This window comes from Vespa mandarinia, chromosome 13, assembly GCF_050613455.1.
Source record: "Vespa mandarinia isolate Hongniang chromosome 13, ASM5061345v1, whole genome shotgun sequence".
Taxonomy (NCBI): domain Eukaryota; kingdom Metazoa; phylum Arthropoda; class Insecta; order Hymenoptera; family Vespidae; genus Vespa; species Vespa mandarinia.
The window spans coordinates 2,755,007-2,770,413 of record NC_140822.1 but is presented as its reverse complement, the minus strand read 5'-3'; the positions used below and the strand labels follow the sequence as shown (position 1 = coordinate 2,770,413).

At 28.9% G+C, this 15,407-nt stretch overlaps 4 protein-coding genes, 1 long non-coding RNA gene and 1 other non-coding gene across 8 annotated transcripts; 4 read left to right on the top strand and 2 right to left on the bottom strand.

The window, feature by feature from the left end:
- The first annotated feature begins 1,095 nt into the window (after positions 1-1,095).
- Positions 1,096-3,124, top strand: Hibch (3-hydroxyisobutyryl-CoA hydrolase). Its single transcript, XM_035872411.2, has 7 exons — positions 1,096-1,362; positions 1,431-1,531; positions 1,604-1,851; positions 1,923-2,164; positions 2,242-2,461; positions 2,545-2,732; positions 2,819-3,124. The coding sequence occupies exons 1-7, from the start codon at positions 1,203-1,205 to the stop codon at positions 2,947-2,949; spliced, it is 1,290 nt and encodes a 429-aa protein (XP_035728304.2). The 5' UTR covers positions 1,096-1,202; the 3' UTR covers positions 2,950-3,124.
- Positions 3,125-3,461: 337 nt separating this feature from the next.
- LOC118444280 (uncharacterized) lies at positions 3,462-5,145 on the bottom strand. The gene is made up of 3 exons (XM_035872416.2): positions 4,600-5,145; positions 4,007-4,364; positions 3,462-3,873 (listed from the first exon to the last, which is right to left on the bottom strand). The coding sequence occupies exons 1-3, from the start codon at positions 4,775-4,777 to the stop codon at positions 3,786-3,788; spliced, it is 624 nt and encodes a 207-aa protein (XP_035728309.1). The 5' UTR covers positions 4,778-5,145; the 3' UTR covers positions 3,462-3,785.
- A 584-nt stretch (positions 5,146-5,729) lies between these two features.
- Positions 5,730-13,478, top strand: LOC118444275 (uncharacterized). 3 transcript variants are annotated; one of them, XM_035872404.2, is made up of 7 exons: positions 5,730-5,933; positions 10,030-10,300; positions 10,400-10,650; positions 10,775-11,160; positions 11,261-11,553; positions 11,641-12,269; positions 12,348-13,478. In XM_035872404.2, exons 1-7 carry the CDS (start codon positions 5,899-5,901, stop codon positions 12,790-12,792), a joined length of 2,310 nt encoding a protein of 769 aa, XP_035728297.1. In that variant the 5' UTR covers positions 5,730-5,898; the 3' UTR covers positions 12,793-13,478. The 3 variants fall into 3 exon arrangements, with proteins under 3 accessions (XP_035728297.1, XP_035728295.1, XP_035728298.2); XM_035872402.2 differs by having other exon boundaries at positions 5,733-5,933; positions 12,339-13,478; XM_035872405.2 differs by lacking the exon at positions 5,730-5,933 and adding an exon at positions 7,757-7,920 and having other exon boundaries at positions 12,339-13,478.
- On the top strand, positions 6,914-7,434 carry LOC118444281 (uncharacterized). Its single transcript, XR_004838918.2, has 2 exons — positions 6,914-7,112; positions 7,202-7,434. It is a non-coding gene; the product is annotated as an uncharacterized LOC118444281 (long non-coding RNA).
- Positions 8,146-8,227, bottom strand: TRNAL-AAG (transfer RNA leucine (anticodon AAG)). The gene has a single exon. It is a non-coding gene; the product is annotated as a tRNA-Leu (tRNA).
- A 624-nt stretch (positions 13,479-14,102) lies between the features above and the next one.
- On the top strand, positions 14,103-15,272 carry PDCD-5 (programmed cell death 5). Its single transcript, XM_035872468.2, has 4 exons — positions 14,103-14,327; positions 14,600-14,708; positions 14,816-14,979; positions 15,073-15,272. The coding sequence occupies exons 1-4, from the start codon at positions 14,262-14,264 to the stop codon at positions 15,118-15,120; spliced, it is 387 nt and encodes a 128-aa protein (XP_035728361.1). The 5' UTR covers positions 14,103-14,261; the 3' UTR covers positions 15,121-15,272.
- Positions 15,273-15,407: the final 135 nt, after the last annotated feature.

The window sequence follows — 15,407 nt, the reverse complement described above, 5'->3', positions numbered from 1 at the left end:
TTATTATTTCCAAATAATAAAATGTTAATAGCTCTAATAATCCAGTTTCCTTTCTTTTTTCTTGTTTAGAAATTATATATTGTATTAATACGTTATATTGTAAAAATATATTATTTGATAAAAATTAATGTTATATTATTGAATTTATATTTAATTATCATTTAATTTATATTTAACATTATATTATTAAATTATATTATTGAATTCATATTTAAATAAATATATAACTCATCACAGTTGAAACATTTCGATGTATTGTATTCAAAATATATTCACGTTAGATAAGTGAAATTTTTTATCGCATGATATCAGTTTTACAGTTCTTTTTTTTTCAAGGAAAAACCAAGAAATAGAAAAACAATAAAAATTCTTTATAATTTAAAAAAAAAAAAATAAATTTTTTATGTTATTCCCAAGAAAAGAAATTTTTATTATCTTTTTAAAATAAAAAAAGTTTCCTTACATTTTTTTAAAATAAAATAAACATTCAGAGAGCAATTTATAAAACAACCTTGTATAAATTATTTAAGAAAATGTTCATTGAATTAAGAACCACAAAATAGGTAATAAAGAGACGAAATTTGGCCCATGCGTAGGATGTAAATTGAAAGGTGAACAACCTAATTAGTCTTGTTATGATTACAAACTTGATTCTGGTATTTATGAATTATGACAAGCTTCTTTTCTTCCCTTTTTTTTTTTTTAATGAATAAATTAGGCATTTCGTATACAAGAAAAAATAAAAGAATATGGGCGATAAATCGCTACTGTCAATGAATTCCAAAATATATAGTATTATGAAATATGATAAATTGAAATTTAATTTAGCTATAAATAAGAAGATAGATATTTATTTTTCTTACGATTCAGATGAAAAAAATAATTTAAAGATAGTGGTGGAATTATTTGTAAATAATATTATTACATTTGTATAATATCGAGGTAAAAAATATCTTCTTAAAAATAATTCATATTTTTGCCTATAACAAATGTCAAAATTGATGAATATGTATAGAATATCGTCAAAAACTGATAAACAAAAAAGTATAAATTTGAGGATAACGAGAAGACGGAACGCATTCGTTAAAGTGGTGACTTAGCGAATATACATAAGAGTATTTTAAAACGAATTTTATTGAGTTTTTCATACTTCGTGTTATTTTCTTAGTTCTTTTTATATTAATATCTTTATAGTGAAATATATGTTTAAACAAAATAGACATACGTTAAATCGCATATATTTTTTTATATTTTGTGTTTGTGTATCTGTGTCTATTTTTCAAACAAAGTTAAAAACCATGCTAAAAATGAAATCATTACATAGATTTGACATTCGTAGAATGGTTCATAAAACATGTCTAGGTAATTACATGTAAATAATGCATATTAAATTATTTCATTTCTAATCTGAAATATTCATTTTTATTCAGACCTCAATAAAATGGACATAAATCAATTGATTGCACAGTCTAAAGAAATATGGGAGAATTCATTTTGGGGAGGATGTGATAATGACATTTTAATTAAGGATGTAAGCTCATTTTCCTTTTCATTTTTAACAACAAGATAAAGAAAAATATTAATTATTTACTTATTACAATAGTATCAAGATAATGGCTTGTTCACTATAAATCGACCAAAAACTTTAAATACTCTTACACCAGGAATATGTAACATAATAAATGAAACACTTCAAAAGTGGAACCATAATAAAAAATTAGTAATAATAGAAGGATCTGGTGATAAGGCATTTTGTTCAGGAGGATATCTTAGAATGCCTCTATCTTATCAATATTTAAGAAATGATGATTATGATTGGCATAAAACACAAACATTTCAAGTATATTACTCGTAAGTTTTATAATACTCCAATACCATACCTAATCATAAAGAAAATATATAAGAAAACATTTTTTTGACAGAATGAGTTATTATATTAGTACATTAAAAGTACCATTTATAGCTCTGATGAATAATCTAACAATGGGATTAGGATCTGCTATATCTCTACAAGCTAAATATAGAATCGTCACAGAAAGATCACTCTATGCTATGCCTGAAGTTTTAATCGGTTATTTCCCCGATTCCTCATCATGCTATACGTTTCCTAGATTACAAAATCATATAGGATATTTTTTAGGCGTTACTGGATATAGATTAAAAGGTATATACATATATATACATATATTCTACGAAATATTAATTTTATCAAATCTTAATACGTAAAAAATTTTCTGTTAGGTAGTGACATTGTTCATTCTGGTATTGCCAGTCATTTCGTTCCCTCGGAAAAACTAGAAGATTTGAAGAATGAATTGCTTAAATCTGATAATTCCAATATAGAAGAAATTATTAATAAATATCATGTTAATACATCAAAAAATAATTTTAGCCTTAATCAGTATATAGACATAATTGAGAATTGTTTCTCTGCCCCTACTGTCGAAGAAATCTTAGAAAGGTACACAATTTATCTTATTTTTTTCTCTATAAAATGTATTGTCAGTTTTATTACGTTACTATTCTCATATTCATTTGATAAAGATTGGAAAAAGACAATACGAAATGGTCGAGAAAAATTATAGAAATAATAAAAGCAGCATCACCAACTTCTTTGAAGTCGGCTCTTCTTATTATTCAAAAGGGAAAAGATTTAGATCTTGCTGATTGTGCGAGAATGGACTGTAGAATGGGTCATCGTTTACTTTCACAAGGTTCCGATATTTTTGAAGGTATATATTTACATTTCTAATAAATTATTACAATTATTATATGTAAGATTCTATTCACTAACATTCCTGATATTCTATTTTTGTAGGTATTAACACTACTCTTTATGAAAAAGATAGAAAACCACGATGGAATCCTGCACATTTAGAAGATGTATCAATGGATAAGATAAAGCATTATTTAAGTAATCTACCACCGGAAAAAGAATTAAAATTATAATAAAAACGAAGAAATGACAGGAGAAAAAAAACTATTTAACAATTATATTAATTAATCAATTAAACATATCAAATAATTTAAACTATTAGAAGCTAGGATATAGTATTAGTCATTTAAATTTTCTTAATAATTTTTTTAACAACTTTTAATAATTTACATATGTTTTAATCTAGAAAAAAAAAAGAAATTTCCTATAATTCATCTATAAAGATTTTTTAATTATATAATTATTTAATCTTAATGTTTTAATAATAAAGTTCTTTTACAATCAGTCAATTTTAAATAATATTTATATATAACAAAATACTTTTTTGGAATTTAAATATAATGTCATGTTTCTCTATTTGTACCATGTATGTTTTACTTATACATTAAGTTTCTTATGTACATTGTTTTTAGAAACTTTCAATCGATTTATAATGAAAATTATCTTATTATTATAATATTATATTACTTATTTTAATAATATTTAATAATAAATAAGTATCAAATATATATATATATACGTATTGCAATATAAAAAACTTTTTTAAGTTGTATGTATTAGAATTGTAATACTATAATCCTTCAAAATCAGTTACGAACTAATTTTTAACTCTTCTTATTAATGATAACAATAAATAATAAATAGTTTATATCTAAATATCAATATCAGTACAAAATGATTTCTGATACAATGATATTTAATAATCTGCTATTAGTATCAATACGTAACTTTAGGAACACTCTGCATGTATACTGAATTTTTATAAATAATTACTTTGTTATTTAAGTATTTCATAGAGTGTCTATATACACAAACCTTATTTGCTCTTTCCTAAGAAGCAAAATAAGCATCACCCAAAACACATGAAAATAGAAACTAATAATCCAATTAATGCACCAATAAGATAATTAAGATTTATCTGCGATATCATTTGTATCCTGAAATAAAACTATCTTATAAATATCTTTTAATAAGTACATATATCCAACAAAGTTGTTATGCTTATCATAACTCTATAAAAGATATGCAATATAACTTCCAATTAATTTATTAAAAATTGTTATAATTTACCTGTATTCTCCTTTTCTTAAAAGGTTAAGAGGAAATGGTGGATCAATTCCAGGGATACGACTATCCATATAAATAATTAACCAACTGAGACTAGTCGTTATCATTCCACTTAGTATTGCTCTTATTAACCACCAATATTTTGTAGACACTGTTATCACTACGTCAGCAATAGCTTTTTCATAATGATTAGTAGTATTTATAAATTGTGTACCAGTCATTGTTAATTGTTTGGCGACAGATTCAGACATATCGGAAATACTTGATAAATTAGGTAAATCATATAGATGTGACAATATATCTATATGTAGCAAATCACTTTGTTTGTTAAAGATACTTTGAATGTTTGCTACAGACATTCCTATAACAAAAAGAAAATAGTTGAATCTAACCAAGAATCAAAATATAAATCAGATACTATTTATATATATATATATATATATATATATATATATTTATTTATTTATTTATTTATTATGAAAAAAAAAAAAAAAAAGAAATAAGAACATATAAAGTGTGAAGATAATCCACTGATAGGAAAAGAAAATAAATTCAAGTACTTGTTAATCTTTACCAGATAATCTTGTTCAACTTACCGTAATTAAAATATATTTTCTCAAGGACTATCAACAATAAGAATAAAAATACTAAAAAAATAATAATCCATTCTTTTGTCAATGTTCCTTTTAACCCCATTCTTTTTGACTCCTTATTGTTGATAGGTTTTTCGAATTGATTAACACCATTTTTTCTGAAACTAGTATTCTCAAACATGTATACAATTTTATAATCTATACTATTTGTTAATATATTCTATTATTGAGGAAAAAAAATACAAAGATTTAATTAAATTTATCTCATAAAGAACCGCACTGAAGAATGAAAACTGTAAACGTTAAAAATAGGTGACAACGATTACGTCACTTTAACGTGTTGCGCATGCTCAAAGGTATCGTATACGATAGGGCTGTATCATTAAAATGAGCCTAAAATATTTTTCTAATCATTAAATCTAAAAATAAAAATTATTCTTTTTCGCTACAAGAGAAATTCAAGCTATCTAATTAAATTAAGTAATAAGTGAACATTTTACCTAACCTAAATTTTTAGGATTTCATGTAATATTTTTCATGTAAAAAGAACAGGATATTTTTTTTATATTTTAATATATTTTTTAGTCCGAAAACTTGTGCATTATTAAATGCAATTATTGAAAGAATTTTCCAATGCAAGAATAAGATTATACAGATATTTCATCACCGGGATAGGGACCGGTTAAACGTTTACATCCCTGATTTTCTATCCTATACTGGTAGAAAGAGAATAAAACACAATTAGTAGTCATAGATGTTCGATAATACTCAATTAATATAACAATTAACATTGAAATAATTAATATATTAATGGAAATAATGAAAACAAGCTTCTAACGACGAATGGATCATATTTCTTTTCTTCTTCTTAAAAAAAAAAAAAAAAAAAAAAAAACCAAATTAAGCAACATTCATCAGATATGCATTTGGATCAGAAAAAAACTTTGTTGGTAATGTTCATAATTTTAAAACAATAACGATTTCAAAAAATTGCTAAGATCGTGTAATTTTGGAGACTCCTATTAAAGGATTTGTACTGACATCATTTTTTATTTTCAAGAACAAACACAGCGCTTGCTCAAGAACATAATCTGTTCTTTTTGCAGCTGCGCAGGTGTATCGTCGTCACCTTCTCATTAGCATCTTGACCAAAAAGCCAGTCACGCTAGCGAGAGTATCCAACACGGCTGGTTATTCCTTTGAATCGTCGAAATTTCTTTCATTCTTTTTTTAATTAATTATTCTAATTGCTCGAATCTTAATCGATCGATTTTCTAATTGTCTATCGAACAGGACGATGCAATGGGCGAAGGAAGGAGAGAACGTTCTAGTAAAAGGTAATTATTTTCATCATCGAAAATCGACCTAATTTGTTAACCTCACACGACGTGTATTCAATCCGATAAATAATTATTTCTCATTCCTCTTTTATTAATGAAATCATTCGTCTTATCACTTGTTTTTATAACGATCGAACATCTCTGTTCGAAAAAAATACACAATCTAAGAAGAAAATATAATTTTAAAAATTGCAAATGGCTACTTGAACGTCATTTGTTACCGATTTGTTTTAGCGCCAAATTTAAAATTGGCGCCATATCTCTAATTCACGTGCCACGCATAATACTTTAATTTAAATACACTTAACCATGCATCTATATAGAAAACGTCGAATGATAAGAAGACAGAAAGAAAGAACTAGGAAGAATATTTTTTGTTTAAAAGATAAAAGAAATTTCCAAAATGTAAATTGACCTAAATGTATAAGGAAAGGATTACAAAGAACGAAAGAAAGTCATTTATAAAACATTTGAAGATATCATTATCATGATTTTTTAAAGTATAGAATATGTGAGAAGAGCTCGTAATTATATCAACGAATTTGTAGGTTAGATAAACCAGCCGGATGAACGAAAGGGCTAGGCAATGAATAGATTGGAAATTTAAGTCCGTATTTAATTTCCTGCTTTCGCCTAAAGGATTCTAAGAGTATAACTTATCTAATCAATGTGCATAGGCAAGGGTGGAGCACTTCTTTTGATAGAACTACTTGCATATATTGATATGATCGATTTGACCTAATCGATATGCGAAGGCAACAGAATAAATCAAAGCATGAGAACTTAAAAATATCAGAAACATAGTTGAAATGTAAGAAACTTTTTTATTTGAAATGTAATATTAATTACTTTCTTTTTCTTTTTTCTTTCTTTCGTTAAAACGTCGAATCATTTGTGTTATTTGATGAAAATAGTTGAACGTAATCAGGTAGCTCTAATAAATCTAAATATTTTTTTATCCAAAGGGCTAACTTAACTTTTTCTAAAGTATGCAATAAATAATCAGGAAAAAGAGGTGAGCCAAGTAAAGGTATATAAGGATCTCGTTTTCTCGTAGCCTTTTTAGCCCTTCCCCCTTTGAAGTGATTGCGTGCGAGTATCGTCAACGAAACGCGTCCAGATTGAATCGCACGTCCTTTGGAAAATTATTGACCATTGGTTAGAACGGTTTTACGGGTGCGTAAGCATACACCTTTTGGACATTTGTTTGGCAGCGCATGCAAATCCTTCATGGACAAACGGTTAAGAAAAATTTGGGTTACTAGGTCGTCGTGATTCCTGGTGCTCGTTTCTCGTCTTGGTCGTTGTCGTTCTCGTTGTCGTCGTCGTGATTATCTCAGGCACGAAAGGATCACTAAGAACGCACGAGATCTTTGCGATCACAATCGTATCTGACCCCTCTCTGCGATTACAATCGTACCTGACCCTGTCCACCGAATATATATATATATATTTGTATCTATTTTTGGAGAAAATACATTCGAATAATTTGCTGAAACATTTTCTAAATTTGCATAATGCAAACGAAGAAAAGAAGCAACGATAAATCATTCAATCTCATCACTTCGTGATAAAAAAAAAAAAAAGTTTTTGTTATAGTTATATAGTTATTTTTCAATGAATTTATTGTACTATTATTATTTTTGTATGTATTGTTTATAATTTTCTAATATTTCAATTATCAAAGAAAATATTTAAAAGTTACGTGTATGGACTTATAGTCACATACATATTTATACAACTTCCAGTGCGCCGGTCTGAAGAAGTACATATACTATTTATATATGCATTATTACGTAGTGCCTTCATATGGCTATGCAAATATCAGTGTACATTGTCTCTTAGAGAAAACAAGATATGTGGCAAATGAAACCTAACCGGAAAATTTTCCTTGGTTGTTATCGATTGTTTCGAAAAAGTTTCTTTAACAAGATTCGTCTGAAATCGCCCGAGGAATTTAAATGACAAATATGACAAGGCATACGTATGTATCACATATATTTATTATATTGAAATTCCGATGGAATACTTACAAAAATGAAACGGATAAATAATAGCAAAGTTTTCGACTTCGTGAAATGTTATTGTAAACGAAATATGCCTTAACGACAACATTAGATATAATTTTTCATTAGATATTTTTCTCCTAGAGAAAAAAAAACAAAAAAAAAAAAAAGAAAAAAAGGAAATACGAAAAGAGAAAAAAAACTGGCAGCGGTGGGATTCGAACCCACGCCTCCGAAAAGACTGGTGCCTTAAACCAGCGCCTTAGACCGCTCGGCCACGCTACCTGATACCTTTATGCTCTTCCATAGCCTATAACCAACTTCTATCGATATTATATCGATCTTATTGATATTCGATAATATCGAATGAAGCTCGATAACGATAAATGGCGGAATAATACAAAATCAAAATGGTAACTTGGAAAGATTCCAAAACACTTTTGATAATTCATAAATTGTTCGAAATCGAAACGATCTTGAGTAATTTAAAAAAGAGGAAGAGATAGAGAGAGAGAGAGAGAGAGAGAGAGAGAGAGAGAGAGAGAGAGAGAGAAAGAGAGAGAGAGAGAGAGAGAGAGAGAAGGAGAGAGAGAGAGAGAGAGAAGGAGAGAGAGAGAGAGAGAGAAGGAGAGAGAGAGAGAAGGAGAGAGAGAGAGAGAGAGAGAAGGAGAGAGAGAAAGGGAGAGAGAGTTTAATCGCGTGTCTATCACGAAAGCGACGTTATCGAATCGCAATCAATTATCCATTTTGTGGGTCACGTTGAGGATCGTGGCATGATTCTTAGTATTCCTTCCAATTAAAGGAGCAATAACCTGGATTACGTAACGTCGACTCTATTTCGTAAATTGCGTTTACAAATTCGTTTTAACAAAATGAAGAAAATAACTCCTTTTATCTTTACAATTTGTATAACATTGTCATTTATACTTGGTAATAAGAAAGAGAGAGAGAGAGAGAGAGAGAGAGAGAGAGAGAGAGAGAGAGAGAGAGAGAGAGAGAGAGAGAGAGAAAGAAAGAGAGAGAGAGAGAGAGAGAGAGAGAGAGAGAGAGAGAGAGAGAAAGAGAAAGAGAGAGAGAGAGAGAGAGAGAGAGAGAGAGAGAGAGAGAGAGAGAGAGAGAGAGAGAGAGGCGATGGGGAAAGGTATAATATTGCTGATTGTAGACACGGAAAGTCATAATCTATCGCGCAATTATTATTGTTATTCATGGAAAATGTTTCCGATACACGACAAAATGATAACGTTACATATTTCTATGGATATATATGCATATATGTATGTATGTACAATTTACGTACAAATGTATGCATGTATAACATACGGGAATATATGCATAAATACATGTATAATGATGTACTTATATATATATGTATATATATATATATATATACTTATATATATATATATATATATATATATACTTATATATATATATATACTTATATATATATATATATATATATATACTTATATATATATATATATATATATATACTTATATATATATATATATACTTATATATATATATATATATATATATATATGATCATCAAAGTAATTTGCTTTCATGCTGACGAGTCATTAAGGAGGAGAATAGAATTTATTTTTCAAACTATTCTTCTTATTTGGTAGATCGATGCGTCGCGTCTGGCCGTTTTGTTGTAACGGCATGTAGGGTACCTTCGTACCACCCTTCTTCCTGTTCTCCGTTCGCCTCCTTCAACCCTTCTACCACCCACTCTGTTTCTCTAGGGTGTTTCACTCTTTCTCTCACTCACTCTCACTCTCACTCACTCTCTCTCACTCTCTCTCTTTTTCTCTCTATCTGTCTCTTTCTTCGTTCCTAGTCGGTATCAGCTTCACTACCGTTTAAAGATTTCAGTTGCCTTTGAGCATCCATTGGGATCGTGCCTCGAACAAGAACTACTCGAGAAATTTTCTTTACTATCAATGATGAGATAGTTGATTTTTTTTTTTAAATTATCCATCGTCTATTCCTATAAATTCAAAAACAAAAAAAGAAAAAAATATATATATAATAAATAAATATTTTAAATAATCTAAGGAATTTGTATTTTTCACTTAAGACAAAGATCAAACTATGGAGTCAACAAGTCATCATCGGATTCTGAGCTAGCCCAGGATAAGAAGAATAAAGGACGAAAAAATAAATTGAAGGAACGATGGCCATTCGCGGATGGATTGACGGTCGACGAGCTTGCTCGTTATAGAAGAAGACGCGTGGAGGGTCATCCAAAAGATAATGTTGGTACTTGTGCCGAGTTCGACGTACTTGAGAAGGATTTTTTAACCGAATATCGTCGCGCTTTTCGTGCAAAAAGTGAAGAACTTCTTAAGGTAAACTATCAGAGAATATATTTTTAATGATTTAAAATGAAGATCGAAATAAAGTCGTTAAAATATTATTGACAATTTATTATTTTTTTCTTTCCCGAGGAAAATATTTGGCCAGTGAAGAGCAAACGACCATCGAGTTTTCTCCGATTAGATGATGTCGACAATGATGTAAAACAATACTACAGTCAAGATTTTCAAAAATATGAACAACTAGAGCTTCCATCGAGAAGAACGGAACAAAATTCGTCTTTTATTCTTGCTGAAGGAGACGGAACAATGGAAACTCAAACGGAACAATCAAAATTTATCGCTCATACGAACGTGATAGGTCGACCACCGATCATTAGAAGGTACGTAATTGAATGATTAAATTTATTGATAACGAAAGCTTCGATCCAATGGATCCTAGAAACAATAAATAATGTATAAATTTGATTGAACTATATAAAAAAATATTTTCCCTATTTAAAATAGAGGTACCAGTTTAAAGCGAGAAGGTAATCTATACACGGACACAGAAATGTATTCAGCTTACGTGCCTCATCAAGGCCAACATAAGGCGGAATTAGCTCGTAGGCCAACGTCCTTGAAAATGGAGGGTGAAATGGAAACAATGACCGAGAAGTGTGAGAAGTTCATTCAATGGTTAAACGTCAGCAGGCCAGAACTTATGCGTGTACCAACGCAACTTAAACTCGAGGGTGAACTCGAGACTACCACAGAAAATCATGAGAAATACGTCCCTTTTGTTGGGGCGAGAAGGCCAGAATTACTTAGGCAAGGTACGAGTTTAAAACTCGAGGGTGCATCAGCTTTCGTGGCAGAATATTCTGACGTTTTCAAGGAGCACGCAGTCACTGGTGAGAAAGGATATCGAGAGACTTGATAGACGTTAAACGTTTCGTTAATACTAACCACAACTGTTTCTATTGTTTTTACGTCTTAGATCATTCATTGTAGAAAGACAACCAGTAAGGAAACCTGAAACCCATTTGAAAACTGGTAATAAGTTCTTCGAGATTACGGAAAACAAGAACAATTATATCAATCCTCGTGTTAGAGAGGCTCAACTGATGGCAGAATTAGCAAGAGATATCGAAGAAGAAGAAAGGGAAGAAGAGGAAAAGAAAAGAAAACGAGAAGAGAAAGAGGAAGAAGCAAAGAAGGACAAAGAGATGCAAATGTTAGTGTCGAAATTGGAAGAATTGAAGAGTCCACCCTTAGAAATTCCAGAATACAAAGATGCCTACAAAGTATCGAAATTTTATTAATTTTATAGTTATACTCTTTTTACCTTGTGAATAATCTTTCAATAAATATATAATTATTATTCTTAATAGGACTTTCCAAGAGAACGACCAACATTCGCAAAACCCGAAGACGAGATTGGTCGAGCTGATGGTTCCAAAGTACTCTCTTCGCCAACTCGTTTGAAATTTTCAACAAAAATTGATCAAGACCCAGAATATAAATCGAAGTATCTTGATTATTCTAAAGATTCCTTCGTTTATCGTAAACCACCGTTGGCATTAAGAACCACTGCAGTTTGCTCTGATCGTTCTACCTGCAACAAATATAATTTTTATGAGACCAAACGATACGATTACGACGAGCCAACCAGCGAAGTAAAATCACAATACGTTCCTTATGGTCACATTCCTCGTGTCAAACCTCTGAGGATGCCAGCTAATTTACGATTGGAAGGTAGTCTCGATCTACAACCAGAATATAGAAATGCCTATTGTAATCAACGTGATTATTATCGATCTTCCTGTGATCTTAAAAAACAAAGAAATAGTGAGAGAAGTCTCAGTGCTACAAGAAAGAAAGATAATTATTGGATAAACAATAATAACAGCGAGAGATTTGGTTGTGTAAATGCTGCTGAAGATCAGGATGCTTTTCAAGTATTGAATACTCGAATTCATGAGGATAGTATCATTGGTAAACCTCCACCAAGTAACAGAAGGTAAAATATTTAAATAATTTTATTATCAACATTACTTCAAAATAATTCTTAATATTGAAATATGTTAAGACATTATAGAACATCGCAGAATCAAGAACCAATACAATCAGATCCTATTGATGATCGTACTATATTAAGAAATCGATCACCTAGTCCAACTTATCGTCTTCACGTTTGCAACGTCGATGATGAACCACGTGGTTTTGGTCAACGTAAACGTTCAACGCCAATCGAGTCTTCCGAAAGATCACATGATCCATTGCCTGATCGTTTGAATAGAAACAACATTCATAGACCGTATTCTCCTAGTTTCGGTAGAAATGATACCAAAGAACAATTGGACAATGAGCAATCCTTCGTCGTTTTGGATAATGTCAATAAGTGTTGTAATAAAAGGGAAACGCGTAGAAAAAGATTGGAAAAAAATTATAACGTAGAAAATAATTTATCAATGACCAGAGGAAGACCAAGAACACCAACAAATTGGATGCCACCTTGGTACGATAGTACTAATACGATCTAATTCATTATGGATCATTGAAGTAATCATAAATTGATAGATAACTCTTTAAAGAGTATAAAAAAAAAAAAGAATTCTTAGACAAAGTTATACAATATGCTATTAATAGAAAATATGATCCTAGAAATGATACTTTAGCTACATGTACTGCCTACTAATAAGATATGATTTATTTATTACATAATATTCTATGTTCATGTATACGTGAAAGGCTGAATATCAGGTCTATAAAATGATATAATTATATCACGAGCATGATATTAAAACGCACAAGATACGTACTGCAAAAAAAAGAAAAATATATATATATATATAATTAGATAAATTAATAGAGAGATAAAAAGAAGAAATAGTACATATACTATACGATTTTCGTATGTGTTAAATGAGCGAGGCACGTCCTCTTTACGCCATACTACGACGCACTACGAAAGTCCTGCCAATATACAAAACCTGTCGTGTAACTCAGGAATATAATTATGCGATGTAGAATGAACGATGATACGACGCCGTGCATCTTTAGATCATTCTAAGTAATTTCCATAAAAAGTACCTTTTTATATGATTCTCACCATTTTTTATATATATACCACATGCCATATATTTTTTTACTTAAACGCCAAAACAGATAAAGGATATTATATGCATACAAATATACATATAAAAAAAAAAAAAAATAAAAAAAGAAATGCGCTTCGAAAACGCACGGACCGTTTATCAATTTTTCTATACTCGATCCTTTTTTATATAATAACCATTTATCTTTGAAACGTTTACATTTGATCTATCGATGCACAATAACGCGCGTCTATATATACATATATAAAGTATACATGCCAATTTTATTATTATTATATATATATATATACAGATGCTTTTGTTTAGCTAAGTAGTAATAATAATATAAAACTATATAAAAGTGTATAAAATAAGATTATATCAATTGTTGACGCTAATAGCGAATGTATTGTTATCATTTATTATTTATGAAAATAAAAAATAATATTAATTTCACGTTTATGAAAGTTTATCAGAAATTATTAATTATCATTTATTTACTTGATATTTGACGAAACGATTAAAAAGAATTTGTGAAATTTTGTCGAAACCGTTTAAACTATCAATAAAAAGGATTGAAACAATTTATTTTGATATTTTTGAATTTTTAACATAAAACGATATTAATCGATTTAATCGATTTTTAACAATCGATTAAATAAAGCCATATATATATATATATATATATATATATATATATATGTTTAATCTAGTGATGTGAAGTATGCTCTATATTTAATCGATTTGACTATATTCGGTAACATTCGTGATTGTTCGTAAGACAATCTTAGCTGTCGGTTCAACATATAGTTAAATATTGTGGGTTATTTTATATTTCTTACATTAAATTTATATAATTCTGTAAAGATTTGAAAAATATTAAAAAGTAAAAAGAAAAGAAAATAATAAGAAAAATGTCGGACCCAGAATTAGAAGCAATACGCCAACAACGATTAGCTCAATTACAATCTCAATATAAGGTAATTTTCTACAAAGTATATATTATTAGACCTTATATCACAAAATACAATTTTAAAATTAATAACTAATTCCAAAAAGTAATGTAATTGAATATTTTCTATTTTATTAAAAGAAAATTTTAAGTAAAATTCTAATTGAGTATTTAACTTTTGAAGGTTAACTTTCAATGACATTAACCTATATAAAAACTATACTAAACACAGAAAATACACATACAAAATATACATATAAAATAGATTAATATAAATAATTGTATGTACTTATCTTTAAGGGTGGAAATGTCGATAATAAACAAGCAATGGAAGAAAAGAGACTGCAAATGGAAGATATGCGTAATTCCCTTCTTACGCAAGTACTGGATCAGGCAGCTAGAGCAAGACGTGAGAATTTTATATTCTATATGGTTTACTTTAACAAAAAGAAAAGAAGAGAAAAAAGAAAGAAAAATAAATTTATGATAACATACCTTTTTTTTTTTATAAATTAGTGAACACACTTTGCCTTGGAAAGCCGGAGAAAGGAAAAATGGTAGAGGAAATGATTTTAAACATGGCACAACGTGGACAATTACCTAACAAATTAGGAGAAAAAGAACTGATCAGTCTATTAGAAAGTATAAATCAGCAAACGCAAAGAAGAACAGTAGTTAAAGTATGTACTGCCTTTTAATATATATTTTAAAAAGATTTTAAACAATTATTAATAATAATAATAATAAATTAATAATATAAATCTCTCTTCCAGTTTGACAGACGAAGAGCAGCTTTAGATTCGGATGATGATGATTTATAGCCTTCATAGGTGATAATATTTGTGTTATCTTAATGATTTTCTTTAACTATTAGATAAATGACGTTTCAGATTGCATATTTATACTTAATTAACTCCACATTTTTATTTTTTATGCTATGTATAAAAATAAATAAAATGAATCATTCATCATATATATATACACATATACATACATACATACATACATACATACATATATATGTATATGTATATATAACATATACGTCCACTCAAGCTATTTATATGAAGAGTATATGATATTATTAATATATTATTCCTTTTTTAGT

Bases quoted from the DNA above. Each gene is read 5' to 3' on its own strand.
- Hibch (XM_035872411.2), top strand. From the start codon at position 1,203: ATGTTTAAACAAAATAGACATACGTTAAATCGCATATATTTTTTTATA. The intron at 1,363-1,430 runs GTAATTACATGT...ATTTTTATTCAG, and splicing joins GGTTCATAAAACATGTCTAG to ACCTCAATAAAATGGACATA. The intron at 2,733-2,818 runs GTATATATTTAC...CTATTTTTGTAG, and splicing joins AGGTTCCGATATTTTTGAAG to GTATTAACACTACTCTTTAT.
- LOC118444280 (XM_035872416.2), bottom strand. From the start codon at position 4,777: ATGTTTGAGAATACTAGTTTCAGAAAAAATGGTGTTAATCAATTCGAA. The intron at 4,365-4,599 runs GTAAGTTGAACA...TTTTTGTTATAG, and splicing joins GAAAATATATTTTAATTACG to GAATGTCTGTAGCAAACATT. The intron at 3,874-4,006 runs GTAAATTATAAC...GTTTTATTTCAG, and splicing joins TTAAGAAAAGGAGAATACAG to GATACAAATGATATCGCAGA.
- LOC118444275 (XM_035872402.2), top strand. From the start codon at position 5,899: ATGGGCGAAGGAAGGAGAGAACGTTCTAGTAAAAG. The intron at 10,301-10,399 runs GTAAACTATCAG...TTCTTTCCCGAG, and splicing joins AAAGTGAAGAACTTCTTAAG to GAAAATATTTGGCCAGTGAA. The intron at 12,270-12,338 runs GTAAAATATTTA...AAATATGTTAAG, and splicing joins CCTCCACCAAGTAACAGAAG to ACATTATAGAACATCGCAGA.
- PDCD-5 (XM_035872468.2), top strand. From the start codon at position 14,262: ATGTCGGACCCAGAATTAGAAGCAATACGCCAACAACGATTAGCTCAA. The intron at 14,328-14,599 runs GTAATTTTCTAC...CTTATCTTTAAG, and splicing joins AATTACAATCTCAATATAAG to GGTGGAAATGTCGATAATAA. The intron at 14,980-15,072 runs GTATGTACTGCC...TCTCTCTTCCAG, and splicing joins AAAGAAGAACAGTAGTTAAA to TTTGACAGACGAAGAGCAGC.